At 40.3% G+C, this 16,907-nt stretch overlaps 1 protein-coding gene across 1 annotated transcript; it reads right to left on the bottom strand.

Moving 5' to 3' along the window:
* Positions 1-8,637: 8,637 nt before the first annotated feature.
* DHCR7 (7-dehydrocholesterol reductase) lies at positions 8,638-15,787 on the bottom strand. The gene is made up of 8 exons (XM_084521003.1): positions 15,695-15,787; positions 14,321-14,423; positions 13,215-13,437; positions 12,247-12,337; positions 11,338-11,551; positions 10,729-10,933; positions 9,734-9,865; positions 8,638-9,178 (listed from the first exon to the last, which is right to left on the bottom strand). The coding sequence occupies exons 2-8, from the start codon at positions 14,413-14,415 to the stop codon at positions 8,714-8,716; spliced, it is 1,425 nt and encodes a 474-aa protein (XP_084377129.1). The 5' UTR covers positions 14,416-14,423; positions 15,695-15,787; the 3' UTR covers positions 8,638-8,713.
* Positions 15,788-16,907: the final 1,120 nt, after the last annotated feature.

The following is a 16,907-nucleotide window of genomic DNA, read 5'->3' as shown; positions in this document are numbered from 1 at the left end:
GCCAGCTACCAAAATTTCTGAGGCATGCAAGCCCGACTGAGAAAAGGGAAAACTTCAGCAAGAAAACAAACAAACACACAAACACAACTCAAATGCAGGTGTTTTGTTGCTCTTTATTAGAAATAAAAATGAAAAATCTTCACCATCCTGCAGTCTTTAGGCTTCCCAGTTCTCATGCTGGAAACCCTAACAAGGCTTCCCCAAAATCACCATAATACTGTAAAGAGAAAAATGCTGGTAGCTTACAGATAGAGGGGCTATCAAAATGCTATATACCCATGATATTGCCATTTTACTAACAGATGATGGTGCCTTCCACATTATATAAACTTCAGCTGAGATTTTCAAACATTTTAAATACATTACTAAGCTGTTTAATGAGATAGGTAAACATTGCTCAGAGCACTCCTCCTATATACCTTGCTATTATTTGCTTTTCCTGTTCCTTCTACCTTCTGAACTTACTGTCTCTAAGGCTTCTTCCTTCTACCTTCCCCCTTACTTTTTCCCTCTCCAGGTCCAGCCTCCCTCACAGCTTCATGTGCTGTCTTGAAGAAAACAGACAGCTATGTTAGGATTCACATAAACAGAAAAGAAGGATCCGAATACCACATTCAGGAATCGTGATGCTCACAAGCATGGTGTATCAATACAGTAGTAAGCTATTCCCCATCAAGCACTTTTTGCGCCTGTTCTGTGCTTGCTCTTGTGAAAGCTGCCAGTGTAAAGTCATGCACAGACACCTACATTGCCCTGAGAATCAAGTTCCTCAAGCCTGTGAAGGTGCCAGCTGAGTCACACTATTGCAAAATGCATCTCTATTTGTACTCCACATTTAGCACTGGAATATCCTGAATTGCACAGTTTAGGCCTGTAAGTTTACTGAATGGAAGGAATTAAGCGTTCCCCCCTCCACTATCAGAGGTTATTTGCTTAGATGTTTTTTGTGTCTTGATCTCTACATTCCTGTTAATTTTGGGGTGTTAAAATATTTCAAAAATTATCTGCCATGTAACATTCAAATCACCAAAGAAAGAATAACTGATGTTGACTAAATTAGATCAAACTGTAAATGTGCTTGTGAGTTTTTCAGTTAAAGCTAGTACATTTAGGAAGCTGTTGTGAATGCTGTGGGCATCTGCTGTTTTCCATGGTTACCAACATGGGAGTGAAAAACAGAAAGCTAATGCAAACAAGCAGAGAAGACTTCTTCCACCAGAATATGTAGAATGAGTCCACAAAAAAATAATTTCTGAACACAGCTATCAAAGGCTACTCACAGTATACACTACTGCTACTTGCTTTCATAGTGTTATTGTGAAAGGACAAATGTGGTCGATGCTAGCCTACAAGTTAGGCTAGATGCTGCAGAATGAATGTGAAATCAAATTCCAGTTGACATGTTAATATAGATTATTCCTTCCATATGCACAACTGCCACATAAATAGATACCAAAGTAGCTTTACTTCATCAATACTCAGAGCTTTAATTTAGTTTGGTATCACAAAATATTTTATGATTTCAATACAGAAATCATGATGGGGAAGATTAGGAAGAAATAGTCGCATGTTAGCCCTAGGATAGCACAAAGATTTGGTAAGCATTTCAGTACCTCGCTATGTAATGGATCCCAAAACTGCAAAAATAAAACTGAAGAATTTGCCAGTTTGGCATGCAAGAAGTTAGCATTTGTAAAAACAGAAGTTAATACAGATAATACTCTGTCTATCTGAGATTATTAATGAACCTCAAAGCCCTTGATTTTATGGTATTGTATGACAATACAACTGTTGGTAGCAGTAATTACGGTAGTACAGTGGCAATTTTCAGTTAGATATCTTTTAGTTTTTGTTACCTGAGGCCCTCACCTCTACAATCTTTTCATATAAAAACCTTCCAGAAATAGGAAAAATGAATGCTTTCCTTCTGTTGTATCTATAACTGGCTTTACAAAACAAGCCATGTTTGACCTTACTGAAATCTAGAGCAAAGCTCCTAGCAGAAGGCAAGATTTGGTTCTTAGAGAGCAGACAGGCAAATTGTCACTTAAAACTAAATATTATCTTTACTGTAGTTGTGTATTTTAGAACATACAGTAGCAAGCACTTCTTCTTTCCTTTTAAATTAGCCTGTATTTTCTCTGACAACATACAGGGATGAACTAAGTTTAAACAAAGGCGTTGCTGAGCTACTGTGGACAGTAAGTCGAGCCAGAACTTAACAGCTTTATATTCTTTCTACACAGTGCCAAGCTGTGCTGTTAATGCTGCACTGTTAACACAGCTCATGTATATATAACTTGGTGAATAAATTTGCTCAAGAACTCAAGTGTTTGCATGACTAAGAACAACTTTCAGTTGTTCACAATATTTAAGAGAGTGAAAGACTTAAAGCAAGTGCATTTTCTTCACAAGTCCTAAAACAATCATTCTCCCTCACAGACAACCTTTTACAAGTGACTGTGCCTGTGATGAGTGCCATCTTGATTAGATAACCAGTAAAGAGATACGTAGGCGTTCAGCAGCTTTCAAATAGCATTTTGCATTCACTTCACTGGGTAAATGACAGAAAACTGTGTGTAAGAATGCTATTTAATCAGATCAAATTGTATGAAAATTGCAATTTAAATAGTGAAATGCTTTTTGGTTACGGCAAAACATTATGCTTTCTAAATTATTATTGATGCTGCTTATTACTTTTGATGTTGCTTTATGGAACAGTACAAGCAATAAACTTTTGCACATAAGCGTCTTGTCTAAGGAAAAAAATAGAGGGCAGATGGTTTCTGGTAATAATCTGAATGCTATTTCCTTACTTTCTCTCTTCTAAATTCCTTTTTTTTTTTTTTTTTTTTTTTTTTAATTCTGCTGTCCAAGGAGTTTTTATGGAGCCGCAGAAATAAAACCACAAAGACCTGGCAACAGAAGGATCATTTAAATTCTTCCTCCCTTTACACCACCTAAAATAAAATCATCAGCTGTCAGCGTGCTGTCTGAATTTTAACTAATAAAACCATCTTTCAAGAGAAAGAAGTGTCTTTTATTACTATTATTATTTTTTTTTTAAAGGTTGGGGAAGTCCCAATCTGATGAATGTTTTCATCTAGAAAACAAGAGAACTCAGTGGACAAGGCACCTCTTTTCTATGCTCTCCTTAGGAAACAAGTAGGCACAATGTTGTCCAAAGAGATCCAAGAAAAAGAAAAGTCCTAACCACATCATACAAATTAGTTACTCTCTAAGTCAAGTACTTACACACTGTGCAAAAAAAAAATGTCATTGTCCTGTTGGACTGCTTCTGTCCTACTTCCTGGCATGCTAAGTTTGCCTGTAGGTCAAAGAAGGACATATTCAAACTTAATAAACCTATCTGTTATATGAGTTCATTCACATAACCAGGCTGTAAATATCCTGGACTTAAAGTTCCTAAAATATTACCTTCCAAAGGAAGATACTTAACAGAAAAATTGGGTAATTCAAGTACAACGCTTAAGAACACTCATAAAAGAATGATTTGGTTTCAGTCCTTTCAGCATTTGAGTGTTTTCAGTATTCAGAGAATTGAGGCTTTTTCATATTAGGGAAGTCTGCATTAATAATGCTGCCATGTAGTATAAGATCAAATTCAGCAGTAATAAATTCTAGTCCACATCAATGTCAAAATTATATCCTAAAGTTCTGTGCTCTAATCACAGCAGCATGAATTCACATCACATAGTCAGTCTCTTTGAATTTACAGCTGATGGCTGATAATGCAAAATGGAAGTTTCGGAGTGCCAGTGTAAGGAATATGCTCAGACAGCTGTCCTGAAAGCAGTTACCTTTCTGCACTGTAACAGAACCACAATCTTCTTGCTAGCTACCACGGCTCTCTTAAATGTTTCCCCAAGCACCCATACTCCTAACAAACAGGTGCACAAAACATACATAAGAGCTACAACTGTAGTTTAACTTAAAGTTTTGAACAAATTGTACACTTCTTAATCTAGGTTTACTAAACTGGATCAGAGTTCTACCTAGTTCAGTAACCTGCTTGACAAAAAAGGCTTCAGAAGCTAACTCATGTATTACTTAACTGTGAATTAATCAACAACTCTTCTATAATTCTTTTGAACCAATATAAAGATTTGTTTAAAAATCTTTGTTAAAATGTTAACTTGAATAAGTTAACTAACTCTTACAACTTCTTGTTACCATGAAGTAAATTTACACGTGTAATTTGGAAAAAAATTCCTTTTTCATTTCATGCACATTTTCAGGCCTTTTTTCCACCTGTATTCACTGAAGCAGAAAAGTACAATATTCCATTTTTATTTTCAATTGCACATCACTTTTAACCTACAGTGAAGATAGTGCAATATTTCAGTTAGCCCAGTGCAGGTGTGGCTTAAAGACAGCATGTGATGTGAATTTACACTGGTAATTCAGAACAGAAGAGATTTTGTGGCTGCCACCATGAGGCAACAGCATGTATTGCTATTGTCTGAATAAAGCTGGAACTGAATAATCAAGTTTCCTTATATTCTATACACAACACTTTTGACAAGTCACTGGGTTGTACAAAGTTATGGATTTTAAAAAGGTGCTTACAAGTTTAAAGCCTTAAAGCATTATGTATGCTACAGTCCAACACTGAAATGTGTCAGCATTCTTGCAGGCTGCATTATAATAAAACTGAACTGCAACTTTGCATGAAGAGTTATAAATTAAAAGTATTTCTGAACACAGGTCTCCGCCTTTCGGAATAAGGAAGGTTATCGTACTGCAGTGCCATCTAGTGACAAGATTTTTTAAATGTGGGAAGGCATCCTCCCTCTCCACATGTGTTGGAGTTCCCCCACTCCCTGCCATCTGCAGATCAGATACTTACAGCCTACAGGAGCAATCCAATCCACTAGAAGGTTGTGATTTTTTCCCCCGCTTAGATCTATGGCAATCTGGAACTTGCTCAGCCTGTTGCACCCTCCTCATTGGCTTTTGTTATTTTTCTTCCTGCAGTAGTCCAAGCAAAGTAAATACATTAAAGTACCATGTTTGTATTTTCCTTATTGCTCCAAGTAACTATCAGAAGCTTTTGCTGTATTTTTCCATTAGTTTTAAAAGGAGTTTAATTAATATCATTTTTACAAATATTGTAAATTTTAAATTTCCAACATTTTACAGACATACGCTCTAAAAATTTGATAGGTAGTATTAACAGCATTGTATGAAATAGCAGAACAAAGTTAATCTAACACATGCCCACAAGTTCTCCAAAGTAAAATACATATTGACATACTTTTTGGCATTCTGGTGGAAAGAAATTTAAGAATACCTATAATGCAAGATGTGGCAGACATCACCCTATCTGACAACGAACGAGTCAATGGTCTTTTAAAATGATTCAGTTTTAAAGGTTTAAATCAGTTAAATACTGCTTAGAGCATTGCTTACGTATTATGGCAGCATGAAGCCTACAGACTAACTTTTTTTTTTAATATTTCTGCAAGTATCATTTATTTGTAAGAAATGCAAATCTGAATGGAATTAGTACTCTTTTCTAGCCAGATGCCCTATTAAACATAGTCCTGTTAAACATACAGACTGAATCAATACAAACAGTATTGCCACACAGATGGAACATAAATGAAGATCTGTATGGACAGCATGAAAGCCTGAAGAACCAGAATCTGTCATCCTTACAACAAATAGGATGTGAGTTTTATGCAGTGATGGCCCCTTGACTGAAAAACCTTGCAACTAATTGCTTCCTACCATGAGTTTCACAATCTGGACAACAACAAATTCTCACGTGCAGCAGCTGGGTTATCTACAGGGCAAAGCCTTCTCAGCAGCGGCAGCAAATTCCGCATCAAATACACAGATAAAAATCTTTCCATGCTCCACTGTCAGACTGTGCAGAAAAATCTTTGACAAATATTACATATAACAGAAATTGCTTTAGAGAATCATATGAATGCATAATACTCTAGTTATTCACAGTACTACCCTTTCTCTTCAAATTTCCTCAATTTTATTTTTAAAATGCTGATGCTTTTATTGGTCTAAATCGGGCAATTTCTTCTACTAATCTGGGATTTATCAGTGAGAAGAGCATCCTATGCTGTGCAAGGCTAGTGTGATTTCTGTACAAGGCTACTGTGATTTAGAGCCCAGATTATCTTGCAATATTTAAATAGCCTTGGCATTAACAGCAATTTGTCAGTACAACTTCCAAGGTTACTCAAGAAAATGATACAAGTACTTGTTCTTAGGCAAGTTGAGAAAAGAAACTCATCTAATTACTCCAGGAAAATCTGGGTCAGCCTAAAGCTATGAGGAACTGTTGGGGTCCAACAGCCCTAGAATCCCACACTCTTCCCTTCCTCTGAAAATTGTACTCTCAAATCAACTCTATTACAAGCACCACCCCTTGTTAAACTGTTAAGGTTTATGTACGATGTTAAGATTTATATACAATGTACGATTTAAGTAAAGACACTTACTACTGATTTTTTTTTTTCTTTCAGTATTTGCATTCAAATGCTCTACCACAGCAAAACATTTGTTGTCAGTGAGCACGCCATTATTACAGCCATTATTCCTCCTCCAAAGGCACCATGTTGAATTGGCTACTGCATCAAGAACAAGCATGCAGGTACAAAGATCATCAAAAGGACCATTTAATTGGGACAGTCTACTTTCCCTGAACAGAAAAGGTTTCCAGACACAGTTGCAATATTTTGTAGCAGGTGATACCCAACAGAGATTCTGCTTTTTATTTCCAAAGGACAAGGAAGTGGTGTTGTCCCCTCCAAACTGGACGTTCAAATGAGAACAGGAGCTGTAGGAAGATGACCTACAATGAATGACCTTTGAAGTTCAGAACAAACTATAAACTATATAAATTCTTATTTCACTGTATTACTTATGCAAAATGCTAACAGCCCTTAAAGCAACACACGTCTTAGTATACCTACCTACATGATAGAGACCAGCACAGAACTGTGCAGACAGAAGGATCAAACTTTGTCTGTTTAACCTTCAAATGTAAATAGGAACACTTCTATGACATTTACTACTGCCAGTTGCATCTTCAGTCCATTGTGCTTAAATACAGATTTCAAGCAGTATTTGACAATTTAAAGCCATGAAGTCTTTAACCAGCCATTACAAAAACAGCTTTTTTACTCCATGGGAATTCTTTGGGATTTGAGTAGGAGTTGTCAGATACAGCTACTCACAGCTCCATGAAACACACTGTCATGGAGTACTGAAACATGTTACCCCCCAAAATAATAAAATAGTTATGAGGCCTACAGATAGTAGGTGCCAAATAATGCTAGTTAGTCTTCTCCAAGAAGGCATCTCTCCATCTCTATTCATCACTGGTACATCCAGCCCTGAAACAAAGCCAAACTTTGTGATGCATTTGTTCTCTAGGTCTGCAGAGCCTGTTTTTCACCTAGCAAAAGGTGATATTCTTCCCGTCAGGGAATGCTGCAATAGTATTAAAACATACTCACCAACGCATCACATTCAAATCTGCCATGAAGATCAGCATATCCAGCAACTTCTACAAGAAGCCAGTACTTAGTTATCTACTTACCGTAAAAACTAACTGTATATTTGTGAACATGACTACTAAGCTCATTACAGGAGGCACAGCTGGCATTCTGATCCCTCTTAATATTTTTTCTTTATGCACCCTTGAATTTGCTCCTTGGGTTGTATTCTTTGAAGAGCTGCTTTTGAATACTATAACTTGGAAAGGTAACTATGTAAACAAGGAAAGAAACAGCTGAAATAAAAATTAGAAGTTGTTTTTGTTTTTTTTTTTTTAATTGAAACCACACATTTATTTCTTAAACTATTACAAATGTTATTTTAGGCAAAAATGACAGAAAGTTTTCTACCCACACTAAAGTAGTCAATGTATGATTAGTATCTTAATCAAGAAAGTTTGCGTTCAGTATCAAGACAATACCCAGCTGGTCATGGACCATGTTTGTCTGGTGCTGTAGACTACTGTAATTAGCCTACTGCAATTAATGTAGCTATACCAATTTATACCAGCTTTCACAAATATTTGTGAATCAAAGTATATCAGTCTTCCAAAAAAAAAAAAAAAAAAAAAAAAAAAAAAAGGCTTATGATAAGCCTCAGTATTTCCCACGTTCAACCCTTAAAAATTCATGAGTAATAAAGCCTCCTTCAGGGAATTAGTAATTACAGGTTACGACTGTCACAAGCAACCACATCATAAAATTTCTTTCATAAACTGAACACACAGTTCTTTTGCTCCTCTCCTAATTCATTGGCAGCTGGTTCCAAAAACCTTGGTGCTCTGAAGGGTAAGGCCTCCTCCCAGCACTGGAGAGATTTCAGGAATGCAATGCATTCAGTGCATGCAACTTCTCTTCAAGTCCAAGTTAATTTAAAGAAAGAAAAAATAAAAAACCAGTTCCAGGTGAAAGTCTTTTTTTTTTTTTTTTTTTTTTTAATACAAATATATCTAAAAAGGCCATTTCAGTGCCTTATTTCATTTACTTTAAAGTCTGCCTGCTTACTAGAAGCATGTTCCTTCATTACATCAAGGAATATTCTCCAGACACCTTTTCTTTTCCCAAGCATTATTAAGCGTCCTTCCCAAAATAATTTTTGTTAGTTTAACTATACAGATCGACTCTTTTTGTGTCAAAAATTTTTTGCTTCCCCAGATTCTGTGTTAGCCTTAAAATACTCCTGGTATAAGCCGGTAAGGCACTGCAGCAGTGTAGAGCTTCCAGTCCTTCCCATATTTGCTGAAACAACGGTGTTCATCCCTAATGCAACGGTGAGTCAACAGAATAGTCATATAAATGATGTAGAAATAGGGCAAGATGTGTTCAAACCCACAAGCCAGGCAGTAGGCCAAGGAGCCCATCAAATCTCCCGTGTAGTTAAAATGGCGTGCCCAGCCCCAAAATCCTGAGGTCATCAGCTTGCTGTAGTACTTGGTCCCATCCACAGACATGTAGGAGCATTCAATGTATTCTGGCTTCTTCCCCCATATCCTGCAGTTGCCGTTTGTACGACGGAAGAGATCTTTCTGGTGGTTCGTCGTTCTGAAGATATAATAGCCAATCAAGCCCAACATCAAGACCCCTATGGCACTGGCTGTGCTGAGCTGCACAGGGTGGTAAACCAAATATAAACCCTGGGGAGCAGAAAAGAGACAATCAGTACTGCACTTTAAAACATTTTTAGGATGCCAGACTAATTCCTCAACATCCAGTGACCGAGAATGGAAGGGAAAAAAAGTACCAGTAAAACTATGGAATATTTTCAGAAAATATTTTCTGCTTCCTACATTGCCTCTGTCTCTCTTTCCAAAATTGCATGTCATAGGACAAACAAGAATAAGGGAGAAGTCATGAAGATGCACACTAAATGAGACAGGGGAAAATAAAACGACACACGTAAAAACACCCAACATCCAGGAGTACAGAAAGGGCCTGAAAGGATTTAGAAAAAAAATATACAGACACTGTCAGAAAGGGGTACAAAAGATGGAGAGCAAAAGAAAAGATGTCAATTCCATGCAGGGACAGTAAGCTCTACTACAAGCGTATTGTTATAAGACTATTACAATGGTTAGTTAGCATTCAAACCATCAAGAAAGAAATTAAAATACAAATCATTCTGCTGGGAAGAGTAGTTTTGGAAGGTTTCCTTCATTTTAGCCCAAACATCTGTTGTATCACATTTTTACCTGCAAAGTGTAGAGGTAAGGCAACCAAACACAGTCTCCCCAGCCCAAGTACCATCCAAAATGATCATGGCAGATATCAATCGTTTTCAAATACCAGGCTTCATTCCAGAAGAAGTCCAAAACATAAATACCCTGAAACAGAATGATTCTACTTTAATAACACAGCACTGTCACCTGTCATCCTGTCTACCAGTGTCAACCTACTCTTTTGTCTTACAACAAAATCTCAAAGCTGATGTGTTTTCATTTTAACACTTCAAAAAATAGAGGCATTGAGAGGAACATATCAGCAGAGATCTATAATGCATCTGTATAGCTAAAGCAATAATAAGTAATACAAAGCAGTATTAACATAAATTAGCACATGGAGAATAGCTGCATTACTTAAGGACATACACTTAGGAAACACACTTGCATTTTATTGCTCCTGCCTCTCAGAGAGTAGGAACAGAGCTTCTGTTAAGCAGCCTTCCATTTATGCATATTAATAAACCCAAACTACTAGTTGTGTTTATTACTTTGGGGTCTCCTCAGGAGAAAACATAGCACTGAGTGCCTATTTTCAGGTGTTGGAGACATCTGCATTTCTGCATGTCCTGAGGAAAATAAATAAATAACTAACGTAAAGCTCTGCGCTAAAAAAAAAACCTGCCCCAGTTGTGCTCTAACTAAAGCCACAGAACCCTGTCATTGTTCTCCCTGGTCTGAAGATCAAGCTAGAGCATAGGCTCAGAAAAATCTCTCTTAATTTAAGCCTATATCGAAATCTGCTGGCACAGACATAAGTATGCCAGTGGTAGCACACTGGATTATTCACAGTGACATGCTGAATGAATGAAAGTGTCCAAAGAAGCAAGTTCCAATGCATCAGTACCAAGTGACATTGTTCAGGCCAGGAAGAATAATTTAAGTTTGCTTTCAATGCAAGAACTTTTTCCTACTTTAACACTATTTTATTTCCAAATTGGTATCTTGTTTTCCTCCTCCAAATTTACCTGAAGGACATTGACAAGGATCATGGAGTTGGTTACTTGGCCATACAGCTCCTGTTGTTTAGCAGCATAGGAAAGGTTAATCAGAGTCCAGGCTACAATGCCAGGGCGCCCATTGAAGAACAGCTTGAAATCAAACCACTTTCCTATTCGAGGGTTAAATTCAATCCCCATCATGTAGTCGTAAAAGAAGTTGCCAGTGAATTTGCTAGAAAGCATGAGATTAAAAATTTATATTGTTATAATACACATGGTTAGTATTCTGACTATACATTTCAGATAATTTCCTAAGCGGCCTGATATAACAATAATAAAAATCATAAGACCATGTAATGCAATACAAGGTAACAATTGATCAAAATAAAGTATTACAGTACAAGAGATAAATTGTAGCTTCATAAGCATTGTGTTTAAACTTGCTATCACTTTTCAGGAGTCCAACTATAACTTTGTTTGCTAGACATAATTTAGACATATGCATCTGTGATACCAAGGATGCCACAGTCACACGACATGCAGCATGAAACATAACGGGTGGTGCATGTCTTCAAGAATCAGTTCGACATTACTATATGTCTGATTTCCTTGTATGCTCTTATTAAGACAACATACCAGTCTTTGGCATTAGTAGGGAAAAAGTAGCCTTTTATCATTGCGAATGTGGAAACTACATATCCCAGGATGTTGGCACACCATAGGAGAGGAATCCAATTGTCAAAAATGATGGTAGGCGAGAACCAGTGGAAGTAATAGGCATTGGCAAACCAAAGTACATGGGTTATGATCCAAGCCTGGAGTCCATTGATTTCATACTTATTTACTACACCTAAAGTAGGGAAGAAAGAAATCAATATTACTGATGTTACATTAGTACAGTTATTAATAAGGATATGTACACAATAGCCAGGAGGTCAATAGCTCATGAAGTGACCTACTCTGCTTACCTTCCTTGAATGTCACCCTCCGAGTTAAGTATCTTGCAGCACTTTTCTGAGTTTCATTAGATTCTGCTGCAACTTGTAGGCTAAGCTTTTTCTTAACTCTCTTCACAAAAGGATGGATTTATAATCTCACCTACAATCAGCCAAGCTCTCAAGTTATCCTCTGTCACGCTTAGCCCACATCACACATTCTGCTCAAGTCTTGCAGGTTAACTTGGCTCAAATAGGCGTGACTGCATTGTCAGATTCTAGTGATAGTCTGATAATTTTGGTGCTTTAAATCAACGGCAATCTGTATTTTTCCACTTCTGATACTGTGCTTGCTGTATTTTACTTAAGCATGAACTGATCAGCTAATTACGTGATAAATAGCTTTTTAGGAGAAAGAAGTTCTGTAATTTGTTCTAAAAGAAGATAAATATTGCTCTGTTTTATTGTTTGAAATAAGCATATCGAAAGTGAAAACATTTATGTCCATGTTTCTTGCAGGTATATACGGATTGCTAAGAACTCTGTACAGAAATGCTATCATTTAAAAAGAGTGTGATTATGTTGTGGTACATCCCAAGGAATAACATACCAGCAGGAGTGACAGCACCTTCTTGTACACCTCCTACATATCCAGGAAGAAACTTGTGGCAGAAGTCAGGAACAAACATATACAAAATCACCTAGAAGTGACAGAATATATTAACCCAAAAAAATTCACACACATACCAAAGATAACAGTCAGTTTCAATTAAGTATTAGATAAGCAAATATTATTAGATTAGCTGTTGTGATTTTAGACCAGTAATATGCCCAAGCTACAGAACAATTTTAAAGACAGCTTTCATATATGGTGGTAAGCCTTTTTTGGTGGGGAGGGAGGACTGTTTCTAGTTAGATTTGGGTCCTTATCCTTTAATTTTAAAACATTATACTTAAGTAACTTTCCAATTTGGAAAACAATAGCAGTAGTTTGCTAAATTTGAAGATATTTTACAAAAAAAAAAATCACTAATAAACATTCTTTTAGAGTTTGTCTATAGAAAAATACATCCCCTCTGCAGTTAGTTTATGATAATACTTATTGTGTGTTAATTTAAAGTTAATCAGTATTTTTGTTATATGGCTGGTTTATCTTAACCACATCATCTTAGACTCTTGTAGAGGTCATTTATCTAAAACATCTTAATTTATATTGTATTAAATACTTGTATGACAGAGTTATCTGTGAGAACAAGCAATACTGAGATTTATTTCGTTTCATTTCCCTGTCCTGACTCACTGCCGCACACAATGATTTAGCATAGTATTATATGAGACTCAACAGAAAGAACAGCACTTGTGAGGCAGCCTTCTTTCACCATAAGATCAGAATTGGTATCCTGAGTGCTTAAAACCCATATAATCTTAGTAATTCCCAAATTTTTCATCTGACAGACTATTTTGCCATTACGTAAAAAAATACAGTATTCCATTTAGTTCCATCCTTCTTTCATCTGATGGATAGATACATGCTTGTATGCACACATGCTACAACTAGTTTGTAATTCAATAATATACCTGGAAAGCAACCCAAATAATATAGATGCCAGCAGCTGTGTAGGTCAGTGTAGGAGTCTTGTTCCAGATGTCAGACAGATGTTTATTCCCCATGAGCAAGTCAATGAGCGGATCAGTCAGAGAGCACTGGTACTGGTCACAGGACATTATGAAATAATACACGATAAGTGGTGCAAACATGAGCAGGAAAAGGATGCTTGCCAAGGAAAACCAGTCTACCTCCCTGTAATCCAAAACAGAACATTTTTTTTTTCAGCTTTCAGTTATGACAGCAGTTCTGATTAAGTCAAGCAATTTTAGTCTAAAAAGACCACTGAAAACTAACTGGACGAAAACAGAAAATATTTTTAGAGCACATACGTTTCTTTGGGTCAAACAGTGACAGGAAGTTTAGCATGTTACATACTTTACCACAAAGCGTTATAAACCTGAGCTGGTTAATCAGAGCAACAGAACAGGTAACATCTCTCCTCCAAAAAGCACGCTATTATTACAGTCTTCACATGTTTGATGGCAATCACGGGTACTACTGGTATTCAGTTGGAGGTGGTAATAGAATCACAATACTCTGCAAAGCTTGGAAACACAGAGGACATAGACCCTGAACAGCCAGAAACTGAACATGTTCCAGCACCACTGTCTGTGGTAAGAAACCGTATGGACACCTGCTGCTATTTTCAGCTACAGTATGGTACTCCACTGATACTTGAACCACACTCTGACAACAGGAATATGGGCCATAAACCTTGCTGCTGCTGAAGGCATCAGCTAGTAGTACCATAGATGGATGCCTGTTTTCCAAATTACAGCAAATATTTTGTTTGAAGAAACTACAAATTTCACTGAGTGTTATGGTTTGTTTTTCATTTTGCAAGAAGGGTTGTATTTTAACCCAAGCCACCTGGCAAGCTCCATATTTAAAAACCTTGAGGAACTCTTCTTTGGCACCTGTTACTACAACTCATTAACCAGGAGCTTTCAATGTTAGGTCAATGCACCCATCTTTTAAAAACAGAATAAAGACTAAAAAGAATGTAACGTCTGTAAAAGTACATAAGAATCAATTTGAAATACAGTGACTAATTAGAGTCATCAACTTCTCTCACCATGCTCTTCCCCACTGGACTTGAGAAGCTTGAGTATCATTTTGGATGTTTTTGTGGTTTCGTTCTTTAGAGTTTTTCTCCTTGTGGGCTGCCATGGTGTTCTCTGTGAGAGAAAATATTCATAATATTACTCCAGCTTGTACTCACTAGGTCTTTTGGCTCTACTGAAAAGAAATACAAGTTACTAAAAATAATTAAATAGCTTTCAATTACAAGAAGTTTGGGAGTGAAGAAGAGGAAAGAAAAAAAGAAAAGAAAAAAAACAGAAAACTTTCCTAAATCCTTCTGTCCTGTCCTGGCCTCATCCCCAAGGCCCTGCCTGGCCACCCCAGGTCTGTGTGACGCTGGTTCCCTTCACCAGGCCAGACCCTGACCTTCATCCCTTGGCTGATGGCCTGGCCCGGCCTTGGCCCAGCTGCATCACCACAGCATTGCCTGGCAATCACGGAACATGGCCCTGACCTACTGACTGACTTCCCTCGGTTATCACAAGTGCTAACCGCCACCTAACGCTTCAGCAGGGACATTTAAAATACTGTCAGAGTATTTTAGACATTTGGCTGAGATGTGAGCCAGACGTTGACTCATTTCAGGTGTTAAGTGTTTCCATGACAAGGTTTCTCACGCCAGTAACACACCCATTGAGAGACAATGCTACCGAACGTGTTCAAGAGAAAGCAGACAGAGGAGAGCTACCGTGTTGATGTTAGAGTTTGGTCCAGTTAGCGGTGCCTGTTTTGCTTTATGATAGTAATTTTGCCAGGACAGAAAGGCTCTTAACCAGGAAGCATCAGTCAGCAGGACGTTGGCTGGATGAAGCCTGTGAAGTTATTCAACTCAGCCCCGTGCTGAGAGCTGGGCCAGCTCAGAGCAGGCTGCCAGGGCATTGCCCAGTTAAGTTTTGCATATTTCCAAGGATTCCCCATGATCTATCAGTCCTGCTGAGGAAGCAGGCCTCATCTCCGAGCCAGGAAACAAACCCTAGGCTGAGGCTTTTCGTGGCATTTCCATTAGTTCGGGGCTCCCAAGCACCCAGCAGCCCGGTTACCCTGCAGGGCTGTGTTTTGAGCACCGCTCTGCCTGCCGAGCACCCACAGAGCCCCTGCCAGCAGCTGGGGGTTGGTGCAAGCCCCCCGGATCCACCATTAACCCCCCAGACAGCGCAGGAGCACGGCGACCACCCCGCTCCCGGAGCCGCCAGCGGCTAGAGGAGGGCGAGCAGCCTCCAGCCAGGCTGCAGGGGGCACGCACGCCTTCCCCCGGCTTACAGCGCGGCTGCCATCGAGGTTCTCCTTCCTACACCACCGCCTGAGCCTACCCCAGCCCGAGGCTCCTGCCCCCCTTCCCACACCCCTGCCCCCCGCGGGCACCCACCTGCGGGCGGCCGCCGGAGCCCCCTCTCCCCGCCTGGCCTCGCCTCGCCGAGCCGAGCCCCGCAAGGCGCTTCGGATCCCCCCCGCCCAGCTGGGTCCCGCCCCCTCCCCGCCCCGCCGGCCAATCGGCGCCGCGCTCCCGCCCGCCCCGCGCCACCCCATTGGCGGAGCGCGCTCAACCCATGGGCCGAGCGGCGGCCCCGGCGGGGTCCCGCTGCCGGCACCACCCGCGGCCGCCCCGCCTCGGGGCCCCGGCCGCCTGGAAGGCAGCAGGGCAGTGGTGGCCCCCTCACTGGGGCTTTCCACAGCCCAGCACTGAAATCCCGCAGTGTAACCACCCCTGTGCCCCTCCACTGTTTGCCCCTCTGCTCCTCAAGGCACTGCTCCTCGCCCTCACGCAGCATTTGCCGTGCAGCCTGCAGGATGCGATCCCTCCCCACAGCCACGGGCTGACGTGCTGTGCTGTGTGCGGGTGTTGTGCTGTGTGAGGGTGTTGGTGGCTGAAGCTTGAGCTCCCAAAGTAGCAGCCACAGACCCTGAGTGCACCCTGGGTGACTGAGCTCATGGCTGCTCTGGTCAGTGCCTCCAATAGCGCAGGCACACTGTGAGCAGCGGTGGCCCCAAAGGCCAGATTTGGCCATCATGTAGGAAGGATCACTACAAAGAACATAAATTTTGAACGAAAGGGAACTGATGCCCCAGGAGACAATTTAGTACATGATAATGTTAGGAAGCATCCCGTAGATAACGCCAAACGCAGGACGGGTTGAGCCCTAAGGAACCCTGCGGGGCATTGTGCCCTGAAGCTGCTTTGGTGCCGCATGCGGTCAGACAGCTCCCAGACCTCTGTGTCCTGCTCCGTGTTACCCCCATCGCCTTCAGCACTCCCAGTCTGACCCAGGTTCGGCAGACACCTCTCAGAGGGTGCTAAAATAAAGGCTGAGCCTGCCAAAATGGCCGAGGCGGGGTAAGGAGGCGCAAGGGGAAGGCCCACGGGGGGAGCTGCACCCGCGATCGTGGCAGCAGGTCGCAGCCAGACCGGGATTAAGGCCAGGGCAGGGAGCTTCTCGCGTCCCGCCGCAGGCAGCACCCCTCATTAGCTAATTAGCCCTCAGCGCCCCGGGCTTTGGCAGCGGGCACCCCTCATTTGCTCGGCCAGAGCCCCCCCCAGGCACGGCCCCTCAGTCCCAGCCCCTGAGGCGGGGCCCGGCGCT

This window comes from Aythya ferina (genome assembly GCF_964211825.1).
Source record: "Aythya ferina genome assembly, chromosome: 5".
Taxonomy (NCBI): Eukaryota; Metazoa; Chordata; class Aves; order Anseriformes; family Anatidae; genus Aythya; species Aythya ferina.
The sequence above is the reverse complement of the archived record's forward strand: the minus strand, read 5'-3'. Positions and strand labels throughout refer to the sequence as shown.

Bases quoted from the DNA above. Each gene is read 5' to 3' on its own strand.
- DHCR7 (XM_084521003.1), bottom strand. From the start codon at position 14,415: ATGGCAGCCCACAAGGAGAAAAACTCTAAAGAACGAAACCACAAAAAC. The intron at 10,934-11,337 runs GTATGTTGTCTT...CATGCTTTCTAG, and splicing joins CCTACTAATGCCAAAGACTG to CAAATTCACTGGCAACTTCT. The intron at 9,866-10,728 runs GTAAATTTGGAG...ATTCTGTTTCAG, and splicing joins TCCTTGTCAATGTCCTTCAG to GGTATTTATGTTTTGGACTT.